At 47.4% G+C, this 18,270-nt stretch overlaps 1 protein-coding gene across 1 annotated transcript in view; it reads left to right on the plus strand.

Annotated features, from left to right (window-relative positions):
* Window positions 1–18,270, plus strand: part of LOC309556304 (serine/threonine-protein kinase 31-like) — a 417,430-nt gene that overhangs the window by 221,853 nt on the left and 177,307 nt on the right. Inside the window, exon 8 of the mRNA XM_082258745.1 lies at window positions 5,660–5,791. Coding sequence (XP_082114871.1) covers window positions 5,660–5,791 — 132 coding nt within the window. The remainder of the gene's footprint in view (window positions 1–5,659; window positions 5,792–18,270) is intronic.

The following is an 18,270-nucleotide window of genomic DNA, read 5'->3' on the forward strand; positions in this document are numbered from 1 at the left end:
CTGTCTCAAGGACCGATCTTCCATCCTGCTTTACAGTCGCTGGCTTTAACAGCCTGGCTGTTGAAAACCAGGTCCTGAGAGACAGGGGTCTCTCCCCTGAGGTCATTCCTACCTTAATCAAGGCTAGAAAAGCCTCGTCTGGTAAAATATATTACTGTACTTGGAAAGCTTATTTTGCCTGGTGTGATTACTCCTTTACCTGTTCACACATTCTACTGGGGCGCTTAGTGCCTCCTGGGCCTTCCATCATCAGGCGTCAGTGGTTCAGGTGTGCAAGGCAGCCATATGGTCATCTGTGCATACATTCGCAAAGTTTTAGAAGGTGGATGTACTCGCATCTGCGGATGCTGCGTTTGGCCGCAAAGTTTTTCCGCAAAGTTTTGCAGGCTACTGTTGCAGAGGCTCCTGCCTCTTGAGCATGTATTTTCACTGGTTGGGAAGCTCCAGTTGTTTCTGGTTGAGCTCCTGGTTTACCTGGTTGGCCATGTTTTGCCCTTTGGGGAATTATGTGCATTGCTCTATTTTTCCCACCCCCTCATGTTGACACTGCTTTGGGACGCCCCAAGGGTCAAAGAAGTTATGGAGCTGTGTCCGTCAATGAACGAAAGAGAAAACTGTATTTCTGTCTTACCGTAAAAATTATTTTCCCTGATCATTTCATTGATGGACACAGCACCCACCCCTCTGTTGAGTTGGGTTATGTATTCTTTTGACACTGCTCGTTACAAACTGAAGTCCTATAGCAGGAAGTGGGAAATATACCCCCTAGGACTGTCCTAGGGGCGTAGTCAAATTTGTTTCCACCTAGTCCTACTGCTGTGGAGAGCATTCATGGCTGTGCCCTCCACTCCTCAGTTCTTCTCAAAAGTGTTGGCCCCAGTTTTGGCATTGCTACGTCAGCAGGGGATAGTGGTACTGGGCTACCTGGACTACCTCCTCTTGCGAGCGGAGTCCTCTGCTGCCTTGATGGACGACGTGGAAATCGCTATACAGACCCTGAAAGTTTGGTTGGCTTCTAAATTACCAGAAGTCTGCTCAGATTCCATCCAGAAAATTGGATTCTCTGGGTTGGACTCTGGATTCTCCTCTAGCCAGAAGCTTCCTTCCTCTGAACAAACTCCAGAAGTTGCATGCTGTGATTCATCTACTGCTGTCCAGCAGGTGGTCCTCCCCCATAGACTTGCATGCAGTTGCTGGGCCTGATGGTATCTACTTTGGAGGCGGTTTCTGTTTCCACATTTCCAAATGAGATCCCTTCAAAGGGAGATCCTGGCGAAATGGGATGAGTGTCCGAGGTCTCTGGACAATCCAATTCGGCTGACCCTGGAAACCAGGGGGTCCCTGGTCTGGTGTCCAGCCTACCGATCAATGTATTGGAACTTCAAGAATTGGAATCAAGCTGTGCCTGTATCACTGAGCGGATCAACATTGGGGGTTCCTGGAAAGGATCCACTCGGACAATGTCACAACGGTGGCTTATGTCAATCACCTGGGTGGAACAAAGAGTGTGTTGGCAGCCCTGGGAGTAGCCAGCATCCTCTGGTGGGCAGAACGCTTTGTTCCGGCCCTCTCCACCGTACACATTCCAGGAGTGGAAATCTGGCAGGTGAACTATGGGGAAGTGGTCCCTTCATCCAGACGTGTTTCACGCTTTTACGCAGGATTGATGCGGAAGGGATTCCGGTCATTCTAGTGGCTGTTGCGATTGGTAGCATATGCCCCTTGGAGTCTACCTCTCAGGGAGGATCTACTGTCCCAGGGGCCAATCTTCCATCCTGCTTTACAGTCGCTGGGTTTGAAGGCCTGGCGGTTGAAAGCCAGGTGCTGAAGGATAGAGGTTTGCCTGGGTCAGTGATGCGGACACTGCCGAAGGCTAAGAAGTCTACCTCTAGGAAGATCTGCCATCGTACATGGAAAGCGTACATTTCGTGGTGTGAGTCGACTGGTGTTCATTCAATGAAGTGTTGAGCAGAAATTGGTCTTGAGGGCTAGGTATCAGCCTTGGCAGTCTTCCTTTAGCAACCCCTGCCCACGCACTCCCTGGTGGCTTATTTAACAGGTTTGACATCTGACTCCATCTTTTCCTCTCCAGAGCTTCAACATAGCACAGTCCAAACCTCATCTCCAGTAACTCCTCTTAGATGGCCCGTATCATCCATAGTATACATAAAAAGAGAATCTAATAGAGCTTATATCCTTTAAAACACAATTTATTGTAACAAAAGCACAGGGTACTCACAATTTACTGGTGCTTCCAGCGCACCAGACTAGAACGAGCACAACTCAGTTGTTAGAGGTCTCTCCCTCACTCCACACAATCTTCGCAAACACCTTAGCCAGCAAAAAAGCTTCACAATAGTTCCTGGTGTCATCACCACCCAAGCCCCTCCCCCACATACAGAGCATGCAACACAAATTCCTTAGGAGGGAAGGCAACACAATGTCTTCATTCAAATGGAAATCGGAGACTTTAGGAAGGAACGACAGACATGGACCACGAAGTAAGGGGTAAGAAGAGATAATTCCGCCAGCTTCGACACCATGCCCGCAGAGGTGATAGCCACCAAAAAGGCCACCTTCTAGAACAGCGTAAGCAAGGGGAATCTCCCGAATAGTCTCAAAGGGAGACCCTACTTGTCTGTAGTTGTAGCATTACATCAGGTGATATTATTCCTAAAGGGGGAAGCACTTTTTGGTGACTCAGTTGTTTTCACCTTTTTTTGAGCACTAAAGGAGCAGATGTGTGTATTTATTATTCATGTGGAGAAGGCGGTTTCCTCTATTTTGCATGGACACTTTCTTTTTTGTTTTGATTACACAAACTTTTTTAAGTGGTTTTGATATGTGCAATTTTATATAATTTGGTTTTTCTTCACATTTATTTGCACACATTTTTGGGTTTGTGAATAGTGCCAGCAGCTTTTTTTTTTTTTTTTCCATTTACTTACACATAATTTTACACACATTGCTTAGTAGCACACAGGTTTATTTGTTATATACTTACCAATGTCTCATGATCTTTCCAGCATAAAGCATAGAATTCCAAGTGCAAGACCCCGACCTGGTCTTCTGTTCTCCGTTATTTTTTTTCCCCTACCTGGGTGGGATTGGTGGATTTTTCTGATGTCTGCCTCAGGTTTAGAATCCTCCTTTCGTTGGCTTCTGAGCTGCAGACAGTCCACATTGGAGTTCTTTTGTTTACGTTGGGTCTTTTAGTTATTTGTTGTGCTACACCTCAGTTGGTACTGTTTTTGGATGTCCCAAATGTGATAGACCTCCTGTGCCACTCAACAGATGAGCATTAAAATGGGATTTTTGTATTTACCATAAAATCCATTTTTCGGAGCCCCTTGAGGGACACAAGTTACCGTAATCTCTGTGTTTGAAGTTATGCTATATTCAGAAGAGTTTTCCTGGGGTGGGAAAATGTGCATGTGCTTGAAGTGAACCGATGTCTATTTTTTCTTTTTAGTGCCTTGATTCAAATCTGGAATTAAAGATTTTTAGTGTCACCATAGGATGACGCTATGGACACCAGAATAAATGAGTGCCTCATCCTAACATGTACGGGAAATTTTAAATGGCATTTTCAAAATGGACTTTATTGGCACGACGGCATGACACATTGTCGTAAAAAATTTTAATGTAATTCAAAAAAATATATATTAAAAGCTCATTTTAGGAACACGTATGCAAAAAGCATTATTATAAAAATGTAATGCAACAAAAGTGATTCAAATAGTCATAAGTGAACCACACATTTCAAGATACTAAGTAAAACCAGAAACCATTTGTTCTCAATTTACAGCCATACGATAAAATATGTTTGGTTTTTTTCCAACGTTGGCGGTGGGTTCACTTGTACACGGTAACGTTCTCTACATGTTTCGCGATACGGCGCTTCTTCTGGAGAATATCGTTAAGTATACTAATCAAAGAGTCTAAGAGAAAAAGGGAATATGCATGAAAATTCATACACCACAGCCCAATTTCAATACAGCAATGCTCTAATAGTGCACACAAGTCTACATAAAATACTGCACATATATGTGCACATACAAAATGTATTATTCTATCTTACCAATAATCAGTTAAATGTTGCAAAATACATTGGATAATCCACAAGACATCAAATAATTAGCTACAGCGGTGGGTCAATATATTTCAAAGCCCGGACCAAGTGGAGGTGGGGGGATATATATTAAGGTGAAATGATCTTCAAGCCTATATGTATTAGAATATATACAGTGCCTTGCGAAAGTATTCGGCCCCCTTGAACTTTTCCACCTTTTGCCACATTTCAGGCTTCAAACATGAAGATATAAAACTGTAATTTTTTGTGAAGAATCAACAAGTGGGACACAATTTATTAAGTGGAACGAAATTTATTGGATATTTCAAACTTTTTTAACAAATAAAAAACTGAAAAATTGGGCGTGCATAATTATTCAGCCCCCTTAAGTTAATACTTTGTAGCGCCACCTTTTGCTGCGATTACAGCTGTAAGTCGCTTGGGGTATGTCTCTATCAGTTTTGCACATCGAGAGACGGAAATTTTTGCCCATTCCTCCTTGCAAAACAGCTCGAGCTCAGTGAGGTTGGATGGAGAGCGTTTGTGAACAGCAGTTTTCAGTTCTTTCCACAGATTCTTGATTGCCTTCAGGTCTGGACTTTGACTTGGCCATTCTAACACTTGGATATGTCTATTTGTGAACCATTCCATTGTAGATTTTGCTTTATGTTTTGGATCATTGTCTTGTTGAAGACAAATCTCCGTCCCAGTCTCAGGTCTTTTGCAGACTCCATCAGGTTTTCTTCCAGAATGGTCCTGTATTTGGCTCCATCCATCTTCCCATCAATTTTAACCATCTTCCCTGTCCCTGCTGAAGAAAAGCAGGCCCAAACCATGATGCTGCCACCACCATGTTTGACAGTGGGGATGGTGTGTTCAGGGTGATGAGCTATGTTGCTTTTACGCCAAACAACGTTTTGCATTGTTGCCAAAAAATTTGATTTTGGTTTCATCTGACCAGAGCACCTTCTTCCACATGTTTGGTGTGTCTCCCAGGTGGCTTGTGGCAAACTTTAAACGACACTTTTTATGGATATCTTTAGGAAATGGCTTTCTTCTTGCCACTCTTCCATAAAGGCCAGATTTGTGCAGTATACGACTGATTGTTGTCCTATGGACAGAGTCTCCCACCTCAGCTGTAGATCTCTGCAGTTCATCCAGAGTGATCATGGGCCTCTTGGCTGCATCTCTGATCAGTCTTCTCCTTATATGAGCTGAAAGTTTAGAGGGTCAGCCAGGTCTTCATAGATTTCCAGTGGTCTGATACTCCTTCCATTTCAATATTATCGCTTGCACAGTGCTCCTTGGGATGTTTAAAGCTTGGGAAATCTTTTTGTATCCAAATCCGGCTTTAAACTTCTCCACAACAGTATCTCGGAACTGCCTGGTGTGTTCCTTGTTCTTCATGATGCTCTCTGCGCTTTAAACAGACCTCTGAGACTATCACAGCGTAAAAAGGAGCTTCCCGAGGGAATTTGATATTTAAATATTCAGAAGTACACTGATTCAAATCTGTATTTTACTGTTTTATTAATCTGATCATGAAAGGTCATTAATAATTTTAAAATGCATTCATTTATTTTACAGTTCAAAAATAATATTGTACAATGGATCAATAAAAATCCAAATGTGGATGATTTAATGGCAGTCAAGAAGACAATTAAAGGACTGAAGGGTCAACTGAGGTGGAAACTGCTAGAAAGCAGCAACATAGAAGAGGTATGCAATTTTTTTTTTCTTTCTATTTTGGCTTCTGTACAGTATCTCACAAAAGTGAGTACACCCCCCACATTCCTGTAAATTTTTTATTTACTGTTTTCATGTGAGAACACTGAAGAAATTACACTTTGCTACAATTTAAAGTAATGAGTGTACGGCTTGTATAACAGTGTAAATTTCCTGTCCCCTCAAAAAAAACTCCACACACAGCCATTAATGTCTAAAACGCTGGCAACAAAAGTGAGTACACAACTCAGTTGAAATGTCCAAATTGGGCCCAAAGTGTCAATATTTCTCTAGCGCTCATTGACAGACGTAGTCCTCGGTGATACACCACCTTCGGGTTATGTTGCCTCCACAGGAGCAGGACTAGACAGGAAATTAAAAAGCTCTGGCCACACCCCAGGGGCAGTCCCAGAGGGTATATCCTCTCTCTCTCTGCCTCAGCAAATCAGTTATTTTCTGTCTAGTTAGGAGTAAGGACCTAGACACCTTGCTGGGATCTTAGGTCCTGGCAAGAATTTTTTCTTAAAGGATTTTTTTTTAGACAGCTTTTTTCTCCAATGTTCCTGTGAGATCTTCAAGCAAGAAAGCTGAACTGGGCGACGGGCTGGATGTTGAGATCCGGTGGTCACCCCAGTTCAGCCTACGAGCGCGTGCAGGCCATAGCTCCGCGCTGGGTCGGCCGCGACAAAGTCCCATTGAAGGACTGTCCACGCGAGTTAAACGTCTCGCTGAAACGCCAAAGACCATGAGTCACGGCGTCCGTATCCGTCGACAGCCCTCCCGCCCCGGTGGAGAGGGGTACTGTCAGGAGTTGGTGCCCGCCTGGTTCCGGTATGGTGAGTAGTATGTTCCCCCTTTCCCCCTGACGGGTTTTGTGGTGAACGCGGGCCCCTCTCTGTATGGTAAGATAGAGTCCCTTTCTATCCTACAACATGACACAGATCCTCCTACTTTGAGTGTGATTTTATGTGTGCAAAAAGCCAGGAGGCTTGGTTTGGGAGCTAACAATCTAATTGTATACATGTTTTAAAGATGTAATCTGTGGCATTCTGGGAATCTTATGGGTTAAGAATAAGCTACCTACCAGTCAGAAGCCACGGACATGTAGACTGCCTTCCTAATCAGATCTCCAGCTATTAGCAGGCCTCCCGAACGGCCATGCGTTCCGCCAGGGCCGGTACCGCCAACCACGCCATATCCCCATGCAGTGAGAGTGTTGTGTGCCCTGCAGCACACCGCTATTCAGTACGGGCCGCCGCCATTTTTTTTTTTGCTGGATCGCACGAGCCGCCATTTTGGCGTAGCCTCGTGTCTCCAGCATGGGGGTGGCCATGTTTGAGGTGATCCAAACACCTCGTGGAGCTTGGGGGAGGCGCCGGAAGGCGTACAGAGGGGCGGAGCCGCCTCCTTTCTTCCTGGGCAGCCAGCCAAAAGACTTCCTGTTTGTTAAGACAGTGCTGTAACCTGTTGCAGTTAAACTCTGAGCATCAAGTGGTGAGCCTGGGGGTCTATCTCTCTCTCTCTCGATCGATAGGGATCCCTAGCAGGTAACACTAAGGGGCTTTTGTGGCGCTGGGGGTCGAAAAAAAAAAAGAAAAAAAAGGAAAAGTTTTATTTTTGAATTATATTATCCAGGAAGTAACTGGAGTAATCATGGACCCTGCCACACATATTCCCCCACCTGTTTCCCTCGAGGGGGCCACGGGACCCGCCGGTGCACAGAGTATAGAGTCATTTACAGCAATTTTGGAGTCTATGGTGGCTCGGGTGGAGGCGGCCTGTCAGGGACGGGGGTCAAGGAAGCGACCCCCGCCTACCCCTATACCATCTGACACCTCTGACTCAGATTCAGAGGTGGTCACGGCAGTTGCAGGTTCCTCTGCAAGGGCTGTTATCCCAGGTAAAGCCCCCTCAGACAGTGAGGAGGACGCTTCTTCTCCTGCTATTATTCAGGAAGAAGCATTGGTGGACGCACTAGTTGTGGCAGTGCAGGAAACCTTAAAACTTGAGGCTTTACCGGCAGAGGCAACTGAAACAGAGATTCCTTTTGGTACTAATAAGCCCATCAAGACGATGAAGGCTTTTCCTGTACCTAAATGTTTCGGTAATCAGATTAAAGGAGAATGGGAGCATTCTAAACGTACCTTTACTATTTCCAAGCGTATTGCTAGACGCTATCCGTTTGAGGAATCCATCATTAAGAAATGGACGGTACCACCAGTCGTGGATCCGCCTATTTCCAGGCTAAATAAAGCCACGGTTATTCCAGTGGAGGACACTTCGTCCTTTAAGGATCCGGTGGATCGAAAGATGGAAGCAGAGTCCCGCACCATCTTCTCTCTGATAGGGTCAGCTTTTAGACCAGTAATTGTTATTGGTCTAGTTTCCCAGACACTTACGGAATGGGCGAAAATGGTACGCCAAGATCTTAGGGGAAAAGATATTCCCCAGGAGACATCTGATTTGATGGAACAGATTATACAAGGGCTACAGTTTATCTGTGACGCAGCCTTGGACACTACTCCCTTATTAGGGTATGCATCTAAGACAGCGGTGATCCTCAGACGTGTGCTATGGTTAAAATGCTGGTCAGCTGACCTAGGTTCCAAGAAGACCTTGACAAATCTCCCCTTTCAAGGGAATCGTCTATTTGGGGCCAACCTAGATGAAATCATTAAGGATGCCACTGGGGGCAAGAGCACTTTTTTGCCACAGGCTGCTAAAGCTAAGGGACCTCGCAACAAGCGAGGACCTTTCTTTACCGCCCATAAAGGGCGCCCGGCTGGTACTAGCGGGAAAGGCAAGACTCCTCCAGGAGGGTTCAAGAAGGGCTGGTCGGACAAGCAAAGGACCAACCCAGCCAAACCCGAAGCAAAGGAGTACACAGCCTGAAGGTGCGCCCCCACCCGGTTTCAGGGTGGGGGGACGTTTTCACCGGTATTCAGGACATTAGATCGAGCATCAACCACTACTACCGGTGCGATTCTTCCCTTCCAACATTTAAGTACTACAGGAAGCGGTAATTACCGTTCCCTGAATAGATCTTTTCCTTTACCTTTTCCTAAGATTAGTCCCTATACCTCACAGGAATCGGATCTGGTTGACCAGATAGGCCAAGTAGCCTCTAGTCGGGTGACTTCGGTCCCTGAGGTTCAACCAGAAAAGATCACCTTTCCTGATAACTATCAGGTATCTGATAAATGTGTGGGAACAGAAAACGACCAGACTTTCTCGGATGGTCGGGGCCAGATACCTCTAGGGACGCCTGGTTCAGATCCAATCAGCGCCAGTGGTCCTAGAAATTCTAGGCTGGCCTCCTCAAGCCGGCCTGGCCGACTTGGACATGTTAGTCGTAGACGTTCCGTGGGAACTTCGTCTCAGGGAGTGTCTGTGGTCTCAAGGACCAATTTACCATCATGCTTTACAGTCGCTGGGTTTAATGGCCTGGCCATTGAGACCCAAGTACTGAAGGACAGAGGTTTGTCAGCTTCAGTCATTCCTACCCTTATTAAAGCAAGGAAAGCGACTTCCAGCAAAGTCTATTATCACACATGGAAAACTTATATTGCGTGGTGCGAATCTTTAGGATTTCCTCCACGTACCTATTCGGTGTCTCGAATATTGGCCTTTTTGCAACAGGGGGTTGAGCAGAAGCTAGCCTTGAGCACCATCAAGGGTCAAGTTTCAGCATTAGCAATCTTCTTTCAGAAGCCTTTAGCTACCAAATCCTTGGTGCGGAATTTCATCCAGGGGGTGCGGCACCTGGCTCCTCCAGTCCGCGCGCCCTTACCGCCTTGGGATCTTAATTTGGTTTTGTCGGTTCTACAGAAACCTCCCTTTGAAAACATCAGGGAGATTCCCTTGCTTACTTTATCCCAGAAGGTGGCCTTCTTGGTGGCTATTACTTCTGCTCGCAGGGTGTCAGAACTGGCTGCATTATCATGCCAGTCCCCATACCTAGTGATTCATAGGGATAAGGTAGTACTTCATCCTAAGCCATCTTTTCTTCCCAAGGTGGTTTCAGATTTTCATCTGAATGAAGATATTGTACTACCTTCCTTGTGTCCTCAGCCCAAGCATCATCGGGAACATGCGTTGCATTCCTTAGATGTGGTTCGGGCAATCAGGGTATACCTGAAAGCTACGGAATCATTCCGTAAGACGGATTCACTTTTTGTGATCACGGATGGCCCCAGAAAGGGTTTGCCTGCATCTGCCGCGACCATTGCCAAATGGATTAGACAAACGGTGGTACAGGCTTATTCTATTAAGGGTCAGAGTCCTCCGTTCCCTGTTAGGGCGCACTCCACTCGAGCGCTCAGTAGTTCCTGGGCCTTTCGCCATCAGGCGTCAGTGGTCCAGGTATGTAAGGCGGCCACCTGGTCGTCAGTACATACCTTTACAAAATTCTATAAAATTGATGTGACGGCATCGGCGGATGCCTCATTTGGCCGCAAGGTTTTGCAGGCCGCAATTTGAGGAGACCGGTGGTCTACCTCGAGGGTTTTTTTCTGTTTGAAAAAAAAAAAAAAGAAAAATTGTTTTCTCTTTTTTTGTTGAGTCTCATCATTAAGGATGAGCATTGTAAACTTCTAGTTGGCACCGGTTGGGCCTTCTAGATTGGGATTTGATTTCCATTTTCCCACCCCTCAGTTGTGATACTGCTCTGGGACGTCCCGAAGGTGGTGTATCACCGAGGACTACGTCTGTCAATGAGCGCTAGAGAAAAATGGATTTTTGTAAAATCTTACCGTAAAATCCTTTTCTCTTAGCTCATTGACAGACGTAGTCCCCGCCCCTCTGTGTTTTTGAGTTGGGTTAAAATCTCTAAAGACTTCTTTTTCACATAACTGATTTGCTGAGGCAGAGAGAGAGAGGATATACCCTCTGGGACTGCCCCTGGGGTGTGGCCAGAGCTTTTTAATTTCCTGTCTAGTCCTGCTCCTGTGGAGGCAACATAACCCGAAGGTGGTGTATCACCGAGGACTACGTCTGTCAATGAGCTAAGAGAAAAGGATTTTACGGTAAGATTTTACAAAAATCCATTTTTTGTGTGGCTACCATTATTTCTCTGTCGCTCATTGACAGACGTAGTCCTCGTTGATTAATAACAACTCGGGTTATACTGCCCTCTACAGGAGTAGGACTAGACAGGAAAGAAAACGTTCTGGCCACACCCTAGGGGCAGTCCCAGAGGGTATATCCTCTCACTTCCTGCTACAGCAAATCAGTTTTTTCTGTCTAGTTAGGAGTAAGGACCTAGATGCCTTGCTAGGATCTTCGGTCCTGGCAGGATTTTTTTCTTAGAAAGATTTTTTAGACAGCTTTTTTCTCCAGTGTTCCTGTGAGATCTTCAAGCAAGAAAGCTGGAACTGGGCGACGGGCTGGATTTTGAGATCCAGTGGTCAACCCAGTTCAGCCTACGAGCGCGTGCAGGCCATAGCTCCGCGCTGGGTCGGCCGCGACATAGTCCCACTGGACGGGGACTGACCCTGCGAGTTAAACGTCTCGCTTAAACGCCAATGACCATGAGTCACGGCGTCCGTATTGGTCGACAGCCCCCCCACCCCGGTGGAGAGGGGTTCTGTCAGGAGTTGGCGCCCGCCTGGTTCCGGTATGGTGAGTAGTATGTTCCCCTTTTTCCCCCTGACGGTTTTGTGGTGAACGCGGGCCCCTCTCTGAAATGGTAAGGATGGGTCTCCCCTCTTTCCTATAACATGTCACAGATCTCCCTATTTGAGTGTGATTTTTGTGAACAAGAAACCAGGAGGCTTGGTTTGGGAGCTGACAATCTAATGTCATTTCAAAACTGTAAAGATGACTGAAGTCAGTGGCAGTACTAGAATATTACTGTGGTAGCATAAGGTATCCTACCTGTCAGAGGTTCACAGGGCGATGTCTATGCATGTATAACTGCAGTCCAGATCGCATTCCTCCAGCTAGGGCAGGCTGCCTTCCGACGGCCCACGGACCGCATGCGGCCCGCCAGGGTCCGGTACCACCGGCCAGGCTGATCACCATCCAGGGTGAAGTTTGGGGGGCCGATGCACTCCCGCAGGCTGCTAGGCTGAATACAGCATCCCGCAGGCCGCTGCTAAGCCGCTGCTATCCTAACAGGCCGCCGCCATTGTCTTGCAGAGCACACGAGGCCGCCATATTGGCGTAGCCTCGTGTCTCCAGCATGGGGCGGCCATGTTTGAGGTGACCAAACACCTCGTGGAGCCAGGGGGAGGCGCCGGAAGCGTGTTAAGGGCGGAGCCGCCTCCTTTACCCAGGAAAAAGGGCCGAAGACTTCCTGTCTGTAACAGGACAGCACTGAGCAAGCTGATGAAAACTTCTGTGCATCAGGGATGAGCCTTGGGGTCTCTCTCTCTCTCTCTCTGTGGGGTCCAAAAAGGCAGGTAACACTGAGGGGCGCTGTTGCAACTGGGGGATACAAAAAAAAAAAAAAAGTTTTTTACTTTGTCATTTTTTTGTCGCCTGCAAATTTCTGGTATAATCCATGACCCTGCCGCATAGGTATCCCCACCGGATCCCCTCAAGGTGGCCGCAGGACCCTCCAGTACCTCACTTGTTTTTAATGCATTATCGGCAGTTTTGGAGTCTTTGGTATCCGGGGTGGAGCTGGCCTGTCAGGGACAGGGGGTCAAGAAGCGACCCCCGCCTACCCCTATTTTTTATCTGATACTTCAGATACGGATTCGGAGCTGGTCAATGCAGCTGCAGGTTCCTCTTATGGGGCTGTTGTCTCAGGTAATGTCTCCTCAGCAGTGAGGAGAATGTTTCTGCCTCCGCGATAGCACAAGAGTGGTGGATGCACCAGTTGTGTCCGTCCGGGAAACCTTTAATCTTGAGGTTACACCGGCAGAGGTAGCTGAGACTGAAATTCCTTTTTGGTACTTGTTAGCCTACCAAAAGGGCAAAGGATTTTCCTTTACCCAAATGGGGTCGTTTTGTAACGAACCCCTGTTATTTCCTAACGCCACCTGCTGTCTTGCCACAGACTGTTAGGATAAATAGGACCTCGTAACCAACGAGGACCTTCCCTTTCTGCTCATGAAGAGTTGTTCGTTCCGCGAGGGCGGGCGATAAGGCGAAACCCTCCAAAGCCCCTTTAGAGGGGTTTCAAAGAGCGCTGGTCGGCTAAACAAAAAGTCCGGCTCAGCCAAGCCTGAAAAATACAGCCTGATGCGCCCCTACCCATCTCTGGGGTGGGGGGAGGTCTTCACCGGTTTCCGGATCCATGGCTTGCCAGAACCCCGGACTAAGGGGTTCGCGAGGTCTAATGGTCAGGATACAGGATCGAGTTTCGATCACTTCCACCGGTGCGATTCTTCCCTTCTAACATTTAACGGTTTCAGGGGTTCTATTCGAACCTGTTCACAATGCCCAGGAAAGAGGGCAAGGTGCGTCCAATTTCTGAATTTGGGGAAAAATAGAGTCCATCCGAACAAGTGGTGGCCTCCCTGCATCAGGGGGATTTCCTGGCGTCCATAGACATTTAGGATGCCTATCTTTATATCCCCATCATCGCAGGACATCAGCGTTTTTCTTCGCTTTCCCAAAGATCATCCCTGGTTCCCACCAGGAGACTGAACTATCTGGGCCTAGGGTTGGATACATCCTGGGCAAGAGAGTTTCTCCTTGCGGAGAAACTCCAGAAGGTTCAGTCAACGATTCGGATGTTGCTGTCCGTCAATTGGCTGGACGGATGGTGGCCTTCTTAGAGGCAGTACCGTATACCCAGTCTCATACCCGAATTCTCCTGAAGGAGATTCTTTTCTTATGGAATCAGAATTCTGATTTCCTGGACAATCAGATCCGGTTGAGCGAGCGGACCAGGGAGCCTCCGATGCTCAACCAGGGGAAGTCATTCCTTCCGATAGTATCCAGGTTACCAATAGGGTATCGGAACTGAGAGCGATCAGATTTTGTCTGATTTACTGGACCGAGCAGCTCTAGAGCAGCCCGATTCGGATCCAATCGCACAATGCCACGGTCGTGACTTATGTCAAGAAAGGGGCACTTAGAGTGTCCTGGTGGCCATCGAAACGACTAGCATCTTTCGTTGGACGGAACGGTTTGTTCCTTCCGGATCTCCCCGCAGTGTTCACTCCGGGGGTGGGAAATCGGCAGGCAGATTATTTCAGCCGTCAGATTCTGGATCAAGGGGTATGGCCTCTTCATCCAGAGGTTTTTCACTAGCTGTCCCTTCATTGGGGCACCCCGGATGTGGATCTGTTGGCACCTTGGCTCAACAGGAAGGTGCGGAGGTTTGTAGCTCGCACCCGCGATCCTCTAGCGAACGCAGCAGAAACGCTGATCGCCCCGTGGGGGCAGTATCAGCTACTGTATGCCTTCCATCCTCTCAAGTTACTGCGGGAACTTCTTCGCAGGATAGAGGTGGAGGGAATTCCAGTTATTCTGGAAATTCCGGACTGGCCTCGTCGAGCCTGGTACGCCGACTTGGTGAGGCTAGTCGCGGACGCTTCTTGGAGACTTCCTCTCAAGGAGGATTTGCGGTCTCAGGGACCGATCTTCCATCTTGCTTTACAATCGCTGGCTTAATGACCTGGCCATTGAGACCCAGGTACTGAAGGACAAGGGAGTGTCAGCTTCAGTTATTCCTACCTCTAGTTAAAGCAAGGAAAGCGACTTCCAGCACATGGAAGTCTTATATTGCGTGGTGTGAATCTTTTGGATTTCCCCCACATACCTATTCGGTGACCCGAATCTTGGTCTGTGTGCAACAAGGGGTTGAGCAGAAACTGTCCTTGAACACTATCAAGGGTCAGGTTTCAGCGTTAGCTATCTGCTTTCAGAAACCTTTGGCTAATCATTCCTTGGTGCGGAATTTCATCCAGGGGGTGCGACATCTGGCTCCGCCAGTGCGCGCACCCTTACCACCTGGGATCTTAATTTAGTGTGGTCGGTTCTTCAGAAACTTCTCTTTGAAGATATTAGGGAGATTCCCTTGCTTACATTATCCCAGAAGGTGGCCTTCTTGGTGGCCATTACTTCTGCACGCAGGGTGTCAGAACTGGCCGCATTATCTTGACGTTCCCCATATCTGGTGGTTCATAGGGATAAGGTGGTTCTTCTTCCAAATCCATCCTTCCTTCCTAAGTGGTTTTCAGAGTTTTCATCTGAATAAAAATATTGTGTTACCTTCCCCGTGTCCTAAGACTAGCCATCCTTGGGAGTTTGCATTACACTCCTTGGATAGGGTTCAGAAGGATACACTTGACTACTACGAACTTGTTTTCGTAAGACGGACTCACTTTTTGTGATCACGGATAGCCCTTGAAGGGGGTTGCCTGTGTCTGCCGCGACCATATCTAGATGGGCCAGTCAGACGGTGGTACAGGCTTATTCTATTAAGGGAAAGAAGCAAGGTGGGTTGGTTCCTGTGAAGGCCTCTTGATAAATATCAATACAAATAGAAAGGGAAGGGCCGCTCAGCTGGAACGTGACTGATTAGGTGCCTATTGATCAATAATGAACATGCAGAAAAAAAAGGGGGGGGGAAAGGTATCTGTAGATGTGGTGAAAACAAAATTGCTTCCAGAACCACTTCACAGACCCAAAAAGATGATCAGATATAGACACCAAAAATTGCACTGTGATAGCTGAGTTGCAGTGAAAAAATATATTTGAATTTTATTAAAGCACTTATGCCTGGTGAGTGAACATGCATGGACACAATACATATTAAAATGATAAAACCATGTACATACAGTGGATGGCATCACAAACAGACCACAATAAGGGAATTAATGGTTGGTAGTAAAGGTTCTGATGGTGAAATCCAAGGTATTAGGCCACATCCATTTAACTAACTATACATTGCCTGCAGTGTTCCTGAATGGGAACTCCATGTAGTTCAAAATAGCAGGATGATTATGTAGCACAATGGGTGTATGATCACCTATGGAGAATAGATCGAGCAAGTAGAACTAAAGGAAAAAACCCCTTCTATTGATATTAATCCAAACGGTGGAGATTAAGTAGTTTTACAGTTGCTACTATGTAGGGGATTGGTGCTGGCTGGACGATGTTGACTCCAATTAATGATATTGTCCATCAAGATCTGAACCGATACAACAACAGGTGAAGGATTCCTCTGTGTATTGACATGGGCACATATAGGACGATTACCAGTCGGCCATGCAGTTGTAGTATTGCATACCCCAAAGGTGGTGGGGAAGTAGGCAAGGAAGTCCTTCGTGCTGCCAGATAGAGGAATTTAAACACCTTAGAGTAGTGAAATAAAAAGTCCGTACCTCCGTGTGTATATCAGCGGTGACCCTGCGGCTTGTAAAGGCTTCCAGCGGCGTAGTCACATTCAGCGCTTGCTCAAGCCGAGTCTGCAGGCAGTGACGGACAAGTCCGTGGCGGACGGTCTTACGTCACGTCCGGTGACGGCGAGCAGCGTAACCAGGGGAACCGTAACCAAACAGGAGCTATAGGGGTCACCTACACACGTCGAGGAGGTTGGTCGTAGTGATGGAATCCAACTGGAGAAGCTTCGTTTTTGAGTTGGGTTGGGTTAAATTCTCTAAAGACTGCTTTGTGACATAACTGATTTGCTGTAGCAGGAAGTGAGAGGATATACCCTCTGGGACTGCCCCTAGGGTGTGGCCAGAACGTTTTCTTTCCTGTCTAGTCCTACTCCTGTAGAGGGAAGTATAACCGAGTTGTTGTTAATCAACGAGGACTACGTCTGTCAATGAGCTTTAGAGAAAAGGATTTTATGGTAAGATTTTACAAAAATCCATTTTTCTGTCTAGTGAAACCTTCGGTCTCAGTTTTTTTTATTCCTTTAAGAATATTTTGTTTTTATTTTCTTTACTCACTTCTGCTAGTTAGTCTTCAGGGGGATTTCCCCTTGTGAACTGCAATAAATAGCCGGCTGAGGTTTAGCACTGGATAATCTAGATCCTTAAGGTCTCCCAGCCTGGCTTAGGAGAGCATGAGCAGGTTATAGTCCCGCACTAGGCCTCGCCAAGTCAGAGCCCGTCTTTGGATGGGGACAAGCCTGCGAGTGGATGTCTCGCTAGGACGAGATGACCTGGAACGCCCTGAGTTGCAGCGTACCTCTCGGCTGGCAGCACCCACACTCGGGGTGGGATGTGGTCTGTCTGGACCGAGTCCACCTAGTCCGTGGTGTCGTGAGTAAATGCAGCCCCCCCCATATCCCTTATTGGTCTGGGGGGGGGGGTGGGACATGGGCCCACCCTTGGGGATGATGGGACCTAGTACTTCCTAAAAGATCCCCTGGCCTGTCAGGATACCTGGCCCTGTGCCCTGCCCTTATTGCGGTTTTCACCTGGAGGGGCGCTATTGCTGCGGCCCCTGACGTCCGGGGGGGGGGGGTTGTGGGCGGGAGAATGGTACCTGTTCCTGCTTGGTCTTGTAGATCCTCCTGTGGCCTCCAATTTGGGGTCCCCTGACCGCATGGGGGCCGCCATCTTTAGTGTGGGCATATGGAGAATTTCTCCCCTTTGACCAGCTTGGTGCAGACATTTTCCCTGTGCTTCCCAATGATTTACATTGGTAGCAATTTTTGTGTAGCCCTCTGTAGCTACACAGGCAGCGTGACCTTTCACATTCTACCCAGGCTGATGTCGTATCCTGTGACTTTCCTGTCCCTTTTGTCCAACCGTCGGTCGTCTCTCATGACTTTGATTACGCCCCTAGGGCAGTCCTAGGGGGGTATACTTTCCACTTCCTGCTATAGAACTTCAGTTTGTAACAAGGAGTGTCAGAAGAATACATAACCCAATTCAACAAAGGGGTTGGTGCTGTGTTCGTCAATGAACATTAGAGAAAAGGATTTTACTAAAAGACAAAAATCCAGTTTCTTTATCGTTCATTGACAGACGCAACGCCATATTCTTCTAAACCATTGGGTTATGCTGCCCCCTACAGGAGTTGGACACTAAGCAGGGAAAAACTTGACCACGCCTATGTGGCAGCACCTGGAGGCATACACCCAAACACTCTGCTGTAGGATTCAGTTTGTTTCTGCCTAGTTTAGGAGTAGGACCTAGTTCCCGGCTGTGACTTCGGTCTTAGCTTGTTTTGTTTTTTTATTTTATTTAAAAGGGAACCTTTGAAAAAATGTGTATTTTTTAGCTAGTTATGTTCCTGGGAGAACTACAGTCAACAGCCAGACTGGGTTTTGGACTGGATAGTCTAGATCCTTAAGGTCTCCCAGTCTGGGCAGCGAGCATGTGCAGGTTATAGCCCCGTGCTAGGCCTCGCCGCGACGGAGCCCCAATGTACAGGGGCTGGCCCGCAAATGAAACACCTCGCCGGGACGCACACGGCCTGATTCGACCTGAGTCGCAGCGTACCCCTTGGCCGTCAGCACCCCCACCACGAGTGGAGAGGTGCCTGAGGGTCCTTGGGATGGTCGGACCCTCAGGTTCCCTTCCATTCCCCTCAGTCCCTTGAACAGTCGCAGTGGT

This window comes from Pelophylax lessonae (assembly GCF_965119305.1).
Source record: "Pelophylax lessonae genome assembly, chromosome: 5".
In the NCBI taxonomy this organism is placed as follows: domain Eukaryota; kingdom Metazoa; phylum Chordata; class Amphibia; order Anura; family Ranidae; genus Pelophylax; species Pelophylax lessonae.